Source organism: Tympanuchus pallidicinctus, unplaced genomic scaffold (genome assembly GCF_026119805.1).
Source record: "Tympanuchus pallidicinctus isolate F22 unplaced genomic scaffold, pur_lepc_1.0 scaffold15, whole genome shotgun sequence".
NCBI classification, from domain to species: domain Eukaryota; kingdom Metazoa; phylum Chordata; class Aves; order Galliformes; family Phasianidae; genus Tympanuchus; species Tympanuchus pallidicinctus.
In genome coordinates this window covers 10,098,368-10,108,525 of record NW_026294669.1, presented here as the reverse complement: position 1 = coordinate 10,108,525, position 10,158 = coordinate 10,098,368, and the positions used below count along the sequence as shown (strand labels likewise).

The 10,158-nt window shown below is 39.4% G+C and overlaps 1 protein-coding gene across 2 annotated transcripts in view; it reads right to left on the bottom strand.

Moving 5' to 3' along the window:
* ADCY5 (adenylate cyclase 5) overlaps positions 1–10,158 on the bottom strand; it is a 198,788-nt gene that overhangs the window by 48,129 nt on the left and 140,501 nt on the right. For both annotated transcript variants that reach the window (XM_052676145.1, XM_052676147.1), the window contains exons 6-7: positions 6,706–6,864; positions 5,554–5,695 (exon numbers count right to left, since the gene is read on the bottom strand). In XM_052676145.1, coding sequence (XP_052532105.1) covers positions 5,554–5,695; positions 6,706–6,864 — 301 coding nt within the window. The remainder of the gene's footprint in view (positions 1–5,553; positions 5,696–6,705; positions 6,865–10,158) is intronic.

Sequence of the window (10,158 nt, the reverse complement as noted above, 5' to 3'; positions counted from 1 at the left end):
AGCCATGTGGTAGGAGTGCCACAGTCTGCACAGTAAATCTAGAAGTATAACATGAATAAACCAAAATCATTCTGCTGAAGGATGAAGAAGTCGTACTGGGTAATGCTAGGCAGTTCATTACAATGCCTTGGGGCTAAGTTTGGGAACCAGTAATGATCTGCATAACAGTGTTAGCAACTTTAACTGATAATTCTCTGTTTATCTGGAAACAGTGGTTTTTCAGATAAAGAATGAAGAAGCAAAGCCAGTAATAGAGGAAGGGTAATGAGATTTCCTGCATTTATTTCATGCAAAGGTATGAAGTTCAAAAGAAATATATATTCAAACAAGTAAGAAAAGAATAGTGAATTAGGGTAAACTCACCCTATATAAATTACCCTATGTAACCCCAGGGAAACAGATATTCAAAAATCGACATCATTCCAGAACCAAAGGAACAAACTGTTTCTCTTTTCAGATAATCAGTGCTGCCGCAGTCGAGGCAAAAAGGAACAGGGATCATAAGGGTAGGGTTGTAAACAGAAAACATGACAGAAATTGGAAGCAAAACTTAAAATGTAATGTGCTGAATGCAGATGGATGACCTCCATCCCAGATCTCTGCAAAACTGCCAAATTCAATTACAGTTCTGGTAAGAGATACTTTTAATAACTATTTAGTCAGGGATCATGACACTGAACTATAGAGCAGTGAATGCTGGCTTGGATTAACAGCCATGAGAGCATCCAAGCTTTTCTAAATAGAAAAAATACATTAACTGTCCCTGAACTTGTTTTTTTTTCCATAGAGCATTTGAGAGAGAGCTGTGCTGGGGACTGAGGATAAGGCTGTGGGGGAACTAGAAGTTGGGAGAAGAGCTGGCTTATGGCGAAAAAGCAAGAGATGACTTTGAGGGAAGATAAATTAGGCTGGATGAAATTCACTGAGAGAGTTGCTCAGTGATTAGTCTTGGGGCATATTTAAAAAATATTTTCCTTACCAAATCAGGCACCAAGTGCAGCACGGTTGGACTTTGTAAAGAGAAGTGGTGAAAATATTTGATTGATAAGGGAAAAAGATATCAGACAGCACTGGACATTTGAGAGCTGACATAGCAGAAATGGGATATTCCAATCTACAAAACTCAGAATCATTCCTTTAGAGATTACAGTAAAAAATGTCACTTCATTATCAGGAATTACATCCATCCATCACAGAACAACTATGAGACTCAGAGGTAACACAGCTGTGCAAGAGCTAATGGCTTTCTTTGCTGATTGGGAAAACTGAGTTTGTTATGAGAACCTGGGATTCTCTTCTTCATTGCAAGAAAAAATTAGAATAGTTTGTCTTGGGATTGAAAAGGTTGAGAGGGACAGAGAATTGTGTGCAAGAATTGTGTGATGTATGCACATTGCCCCAAGTAGCACTGAGGTAGATTTGATGGCTCAAGAAATTCTTTCTAGTTACATTTTTCTGTCTACATTAGAGCTTATATCTATCTTTGCATTCCTTACATAGTTTAATAAACTGTGCCTTTCTTACATACATTAAGAAACTGGTCTCCGCATGGAGTCCAGCAGCGAGTGGTGTTCTTCAGGGGTCAAAAAATAAATTGGAAACAGCAATCAAAACCTTTTATCTGCTCAAGTCACTCCTGCTTTGGGCTATCCAAGAAGCAGTTGTGACACACCGCTTTTTTTTCACAGGGAAGTGTTTATCCACAAGAGCATCAATAGCACAGGACAGTGCAAACAGAAAGGTGAAAGCAGATCTTATTGATGAGGAAAGACAAACCTAAGCAGACAGTATTCCTAAGGTTTTGCAGTTTATTCTTTCAGTAGAAATCAATTCTTGTGCACATCAGAAGGAAAACAAGCACTACACTTTCAGCTATAGAAAAAAAGTTGAAGTAATTAAAATCTAGCCATATTTTTTTTTCTCCAAAACAACTAAATATATTCCAGTTAACAGCATTCTTAAGAAAAAAAAAAAAAGCTATCTTCAAAGAAGGAATTCTGATTCCTGGAACAAAAATACTGCATAAATGTTTCTCCTGTTTACTCTGTGCCAAAGAAATAGCATTAACATAATGAATTAATTTAATGGCTGAAAACGTAAAGTAAACAATAAAAGACAGGAAGTTTAAAGTTATGACTCCCCATGGCAACAGTAAGCAGAAAGGGTCTGACAGTAAATGCTGACATGGCATGCATTCACTGGAACTCGTGAGGTTGTTGGGTTTGGATGGCCATGGGACAGATGGACAAGGTATTCAGGCAATTCCAGGGGGCCTGTGTGAGCTGGGGTATAGCTCAGGCAGCTAAGTGAGTCACCTATGCATCTACTCTTGACACAAAATAAAGCATCCTCACTGTTAGATCCTCTAGAACAAACCTTTAATTAAACTGCATTTCTTTTTTCCCCCCTCCCCCCCCCCTTTTTTTTTTTTTATATTCTTTGATTCATTTCTTAACATATATATTAATAATTGTGTGGATTCATTTAGCTTTTCAGTGGAGTTTCTCACAACACAGCAGAAGAGACAGAATTAGGAAATTAAATTAGATGAACTATATGCAAAAAAAAACAAAAAAAAACCAAAAAAACAAAAAAACTGCCCCATGCATTGCTGCCTTAAGATATTAATATCCATCTAAATTCAATAACAGTATTTTCCCAATCATATCAGAATGTGCAGGTGTGAGAGATGTTCAGAATTTAGGCCCAATCAAACCCAGAGACCAATCATGAGAAGTACCACCTTCAGAAGGCCAATGTTTCAGAAGGACACAGCGTTTAAGCGGAAAGAAGTCTCTCAATGCCAATTGCAGCTAAGTAGTTTGTGCTTTCTGAAAGGACATCAGAATGGTGAGGTATGGTGCAGATGTACCTGATCACACCTGAAGTAACAGCAGGGTTTTAATATGGAGCCTTCAAGCATGAACTTGCACTGCTTGAACTAATAATGTCATTTCAAGGTTAAGAGCAGACTCATCTACTACACATGGACAAGAGCTTTCACTCTGCAAGAAGTTGTTATGAAGGGAGGGCAACTGACGGCCTGATCAAAGCATATGTTAGAACATCTTCATCACCTTGCAGAAACCAGAATCCAAGAGACAATATTGCAGTATCCATCAAAAAACATTCTTAGCAAAACCTGACATAAGTTACACCCTGGAAGGGACAAGATTTTAAACAGGTATTCTTCTTCATCTAGTGGCATAACCAGCAGAACAGATTGAAATCCATGTGAACAGAAGAAACACAGGGTATGGGAAATGTTCCCCTTGTCCTTGCCTAGGCCTAAGAGGGTGAAAATTCAGGCAAACATGATTTATGCTCTCTCTAGCAGAAGAGATGCTGCTAGCTAGGATCACAATGGCATGCACAGAGAGCTCTCTAATGAAAACCCTACAGCTTGTGTTTGAAGACTGTAGGAACCCAGACACAACTCACAGGAACCCATGACTAAGTTAAGTAAACTCTTTATGGTCATTACTGGGACAGACACAAATGAAAACCTGGCTAAATACATCACAGGAAGTCATCAAAGTCATGCAGAAATGGAAAGTAAAAGTGAAGTGCTACAAATTCTCCCAACATCCAGCAAAATATTCATGGCAGACCAAGCTGGCTATTTCAGAAAGCTTTTCTCGCTTCTGATCTCCCTATTAGGTGAAAATGAATTTTCAAGGAAGGAGAGAACTTGAAACTAATCACAATGGGAGAGAAAATGGCTATGGAGAAAGAAATCTGCAGTTGCATGAGCAAACCAGGAGCCCCTCAAGCTCCAAGAATTACAATCTATGACCTTGGGTAGCAATTTTTTTATGTTTCAATTTAGCACAAAAATTACATAGATCATGAGCATGTCCCTATTCTCAACTCTGGGGTGCAGCATGTATAAGCAGCATTACAGCAGTGCATGGAGACTTCAGCTACTACTTAACAAAGCTGTAACACAGATAAAGTGGTGAAAGAATGGGGAGGGGGGAACATTTTATTTTACATATAGAATGGAATCCTAGTATCTCTTTATCCAGTCTCCTAGTCATAATGTGCTCTCTGTTCAAAAACAAAGTCAAGTTCTACATGCTATGGGTGTCTGCTAAGTGTTTTCTTTCTGCAAGGAGCAGAATCCTGATGTTTCCTTAATTTTTCCCTTTCTCTCCAAAAACCTGTTCTCCACAAGAAGATGCAGACAGGGAGGTGACTGAATGATTTAACAAGTCAGTATAGCTTCTCCACCCCTGGAGAAGGGGCCTGGTAAAGGGTACTGTGGTTTATGTTCCTGAATGTACCCAGAAATGAAGAAGTGGCTTAGGTATGAATATCAGCTGGTCCTCTGACAGGCAGTGATACTCAGGAAACAATATACTTGTACTGCAAGCTCTAATCTTCTTTTGAAGATTGACAATTGTTAATGAGATTTATTGCATGAGCAGATGGAAACCAAAACATCAGCTTCTTCCTTTAGGAGATGATAAGGGTTTTTCTTGAAGACTTTTCATACAATATTCATTCAGGAAATTTGAGGCTTCCATTCTCTCAGGAAATGAGGCAATGGTAACCAAGTAGTTCTGTATGGGTGTTACAGATATTCATAGCAACCATGCTATTGGAACTGGTTGCAAATAGTTTAGTCACACAATTGCCACACTTATGGCTCTAGGTAGATTCAATTGATCTTTGATTCAGAAACATATGACATGATTTTCTGTTGAGGCCAACATTTATATGCCTGTCTGTACTATGAATAGGAAAGCAGTGTCTATACTGCAGAAACTGTTTAAGAGAAATATTATTGGGTAGGCTCATTTAGGTGATCAAAAATGTTTTTTTTTTCTAGTACTAAAGTTTACCGTTGTTTAAAAAATACAAACTAGTGTTAATATCAACCTAATTTCTGTCATGTCCTAAAAAGCTATATATTGGCTAAAGTCCATTTGAGTGTGACTTGATGCAAGTTCAAACAAGCAGTGCCCTAATAGCATTATTTTGTGCAGTTTGATCTGTGTCATAGCAACAGCTATGATCTCATCCCACTGTCACAGTGTCATTCATCGTTGCAGGGGGTCAGATTTTCCCATCTTCAGAAGCAAAGGCTGAAAAGTCATGATAAGAATTGCTCTAAACATTATGTTTGTGGCAATACAGTGAGCCAGTGGACAAAAACCTACTTGTTTTTATCTGTTGCTTTAAGAACTTGCACAAGTATCAAATTTAATAGGAAAAAAAAAAAAAAAAAAGAGCAAATCCATATGAAAACCATCCTTAAAAATGATTTTTAAAATAACCCAGGACACATTTTGATAGAACTAGGAAGTACTTGATGGAGCACTTGATGGAGCTTTGCAGAAGCTGGCTAGACTCCATCCTACACATGCAGAAGTTCAGGAAGAAGAGAGTGAAATCAGAATTTTTGCCACTGAAGGTCAGATGGTCAACTGCCTTGTACACAGAGTCCTCACTCTTCTAAAATAGCTATTGTTCGCTCTGCTTCGATGTGTTGGAGACCACCTAGTTGTTAAAAGTATCTTAAACTTGCCTTTGTTTTCATGACCTTACCCGTTTCTGGCTGCATCGTACAATCAAGAAGGTCTCGATGCTGTGCTCTTTCAGATAAGCATTGCGTTCCCCTCCAAAGCCCAGCTCCACCTCGTAGTCTCCATTGAGATAGTTCAGGGTTGCTTTCGTTATATGGATGCGTCTTACAGGAGACAAAAGATAAGACAGTTTGTATGCTTGAGAAATTATCATCTGTCTATAAGTCAGTTCCTGTCAGCAACAGACTACATGTACTGTAACAAACCAGCAAAAAAACCCAACTTATTCAGCCATGCCACTTATAGATGTGTATCAGAAGTTCTGTCTGTTTTAGAGGAAGCAGGGAAGGAGACAAACTCTAAAGCGAGAAGCGTGTTACACATTCATTTATAAGCACATCCTTAGATCCAATGCCTTGATCATTCTAACAGATATATAAATTTTTGGCACATACAGACCCTTCAAAGTCTATTTAATGGGCATATGTAATACATATTGGAGCAAATATCTTTTTTTGTTGCATCCCTTTAGGCACTGGTACAAGAGTGCCCTGTAGAGGTAACCCATTGAGTATCATAGTCTTGCACGTTGTTCCAGCACACAGCTAAGTTGTTTAAACAGACATGGAAAGTTGTTTTGAGTAAATATCTCCCAGGGACAGAGTGGCAGCAAGTCAGACTTCTTCTGGTCCAAACAGTTGTGAAACAAGAACTGATTGTGCTCTCTCAAAGGAGAGTTTCAAAACAGAAAGCAAGACTGAAACAACTTTTCTCATAACATCCAACAACAAATGGAATGCTCTCCAGCAGGTGTCGTTGACATACAGCCACGTTCTTTGGAACCATAGCCAGCTCTGCCAGTGTTCACACAGACCTGTTCTTTTCCACTGTAGCTATCAGCTTTGTTTCACAGAGAAGGAATTCAATTCTTACCAGAGAAGGATATACCCATGTTGGGAATCTGTAAACTTTCTGTAATCTAACACATGTATATAGACAACTGAATAACCTTGCTAACATCTGCGTACATTTAGAAAACTATAACCACAGCTGATTTTACAGCAGGTATACAGACTGTCAAAACCTCTTTCCCCCATTTCCACACCTCTCTGGGAAGCGTCAGACACGAAAACAACACCCATGTGAGCATGATGGCTTTGATGAAGCAACTTACCCAGCTTTGCCCCCTGCTTCCATGTGGTTGGCTAATGTAACATCATTCGACCACACATCGAACTGCCACTTCCTAAGGCCCAAGACCCCACAGTGAACTCTCCCGCTGTGGATTCCAACCCTCATGTTGACATTTACTCCTGTCACCTCCCGGACTAATCTGAAAAAAGATATAGGAAAAGAGACATCACTAAGATCTGCAGTCAGTGGCAGAGGCTTGCACCCAGAACACAAACATCCATCCTGACCTATATATTATTCATGCATACACACAGTGCTGCTCATCCACAGGACAACAAAACAAAACCAGATAGACTGTACTGTATTTGGATGGCCTGACTGACCAAGCAGAGCACTAATAAGATTAGAGGACCCCTTGGAGTAAATCCATGCCCTCTGAACTCACAGAAAAATCACGAAAAAAAATCTTTGGGAACAGTGAAAGGAGTAAAGCATTGGTCTCTGATTTCCATACCAAAGCTGGACATAACCTGCCAGCACTTAGACTCATTAAGACTAATAGCATGTTTCAGAGAGAAAAAGGAAATGATTTCAGAGATCTTAATTTGCCTGTATGGTACCATGCACCAACTGTTCCATAGATGAAACATGATATGTGTGTGAAATACCCTATTGGCACTGGAAAGCTTGAATGGGTCTTAGAGCTACAGTCAGAGCAGCAAAACCAGAGAACCACATCTATTGCAGTTACTCCAAACAGGCTGCTACAAATACTCAAGTTCTGATTTTAATGAGGTCTTGGATGCTCTGTTTACTCCCCAAATGACTGCTGGAATACTTTGTGGGTTTTGCCCTTTTAGGGCAAAAGTTAACTTCAAGATTTTTCACATGAAACATATATTCCGGAATGTGGGTAGTCTTGATGAAGCCATCAGAACAATTCTGCTTCTCATTATTGCTGGTCAATGGCACCATTTCCAGAATGCCCGTGTTCCATGGGGAAATTCACCCACATCACACAGGACAGTCCTTTCCTTTGAGCTGTTAGCATGTTGCAGCATGAAGTCATACTTTGTACCTACCAGATTTCAGACTCTTTGGTCTTCAGGGTCTTATTACTCCTTACACCATCTTGGACACATAAGTCCTCCCAGTTTCCTAACATCAACACAGAGCTAATTTAACTTTATCTATTGATGAAAACGATGATTAAAGATAGACCAATTCTGGATTCTAATTCACTCCTCACAGTGTAATGCACTCCTTAAAAGGATGTTCAAGACCTTTCTCTTTGAAACAGCTCCTACCCTACACTTAGAATACCGTTCTCCTTATAATCTCTATCTTCCGATATTTCATTATCTACTTGCTGAACCAACATACACTGTTTTAATAAAAATAACAAAGGAGTTCATAAACAAGTTGCTGAGAGTCTCTAGAAGTGAAGGGAAGCTCCATACAGATAAGGTACCACTGAAAGAGCTTGAACTACATCACTTTGGAAAGGATTCAGAACTGGAGTCATGAAAATGCAGCTGCAGCCATAAGCTTTACAAGGACAAGAGCAGCTGTAATATGCATGCAGTGCTGGGGAGGGAGGAGGAACACACTGCATGACAGCCACAAAGCCCACTGCACCCTATGCCAAGCCATGCTGTTGACACAGGACAAGGGTACTTTTCCCAGTATGGTCATGGATGAGAAGGTGATTTTCATTAGACTCTGCAGAAAGCAAATAAGCTTTGTTACCCTTCATAAACAAAAGGAATTGCTTTTGTTATCTTCTAATTTTTTAGATTTATACCAGGAATACAATGAATTTCTGATCTGCTCTTGCTGTGCACAGATGAAATAGGCCTACAAGCAGGTCCTAATGCTGGTGAACCCCGCAGTTTAATGTTCAGTAGATATGTCACAGAATCACAGAATTGCAGGGGTTGGAAGGGACCTCCAGAGATCATCGAGTCCAACCCCCCTGCCAAAGCAGGTTCCAACAAAGCATTTGTTACCTGAACTGTGAAACCTCTTATGACCCTTAGGGTAGGTGGAGGATAGGAAAGCAGGGGGAAGGAAAACAGCAACACCTTCCAGACTTATTCAAAGATAACACTGTTAAACGCATTCATTCCACAGCAAGTGGGAAGCCAGTTTCAAAGGCTGCTGAGGAGCTGTTTTTAAGCAAGCATCAAGTGCGCTTCAGCTCCGTTTATTTCAAGGAGAGGTGGGGTGTAGCTCATCAATGAAGTCTAGACATCTGAGGTGTTACTCAGCCTTGTGGGGGTTGCGTGTCAAGGTCTATGGATTTCATCAAGGCAGCTACTGCAAAAAGTGAGACTTTTCTGGTTAATGTACACAGAATTCTCTTCATAGGATTGGTTCAGTAAGAACCTTCCTGTGTTTGACAAGACACTTTGTCACCTGCCACTTAACTGTACTTCATGTGGAATAAATAGCACCCTTCCAAGGACTACTGAAAACTAGTTACTTACAACTCTTTTTATTTTGCATCTTGCATGCAAAGCCCAAAAGGAGGCTAGTGCAAAGTATTAAGAGTTTAGACCAGATAAGAGCTAATAGGTCTTCATAACGTACATTGTTGCAAAACAAGGAAATGCTGCTGCCTATTGCTATTGCTTTTTTAATAGGCTCTCCTAGTTGAGAACAGTGCTCTTCAAACTATGAATTTGTGTTGAGAAAATGATGCTGAGAATTGTGGGTGTCTATTTACATTTTTGCAGAAATCCAAATTATAAGGATGTACTGTATCAAGCTCAGACTACGTAGCTCTAGTCTTTCCCAAGATTAAGTGAAATCTCAATCTACTTACTGAGGAAAATGAGAAGAGTACTGCATAGAGACATCTCTGCTAGTACTGCAGATATTTTAGAAGATGCTTTCACAAAGAAAAATATAGAAGAGAAAGGAAAAAGATGCAGATTCTCTAGGCAGCAAGGATGGTGTAGATATCAAGGTCTGCTCAGTTACTATTCAAAGCTGAATGAACTTTGTGCCTACACTTGCATGCACTCATCATGACCAAACAGATCTCATTTCCCCACATGCTGAAAGTACTGGCATGTGAGAGCTTACATCTGAAGCAATCACTATTCAGTATTGCTTGTGATCCTCCAAGTAATATTACTAGACAGAGGTCTCACGTTTATTACTTCCCAAAGACAGTGGTGGTCTGGACAAACACAGAACAAAAATTCAAAAGAAAAATCCTAAAATGGAGATGTAAGTAGAAATAAAGTAAAAAAAAAAAAAAGCATCATGGATATGTCTCTGTGTCAGACTAACCTTGTCAGTTTCCTCGATAATTTGTCTAAAGTCAGAAAGTGCTGAATCTGACCTACTTGGTATCAGGACACATGAAGAAGCTTAACTAGAAAAAGACAGACCTTAGCAGAGGAGTTGTACCATGAGTAAAAAGCTGGTTCAAAGACAGATAAGTACAGAATGATTGAAATTTAATAAAGTTATTATTAATCCT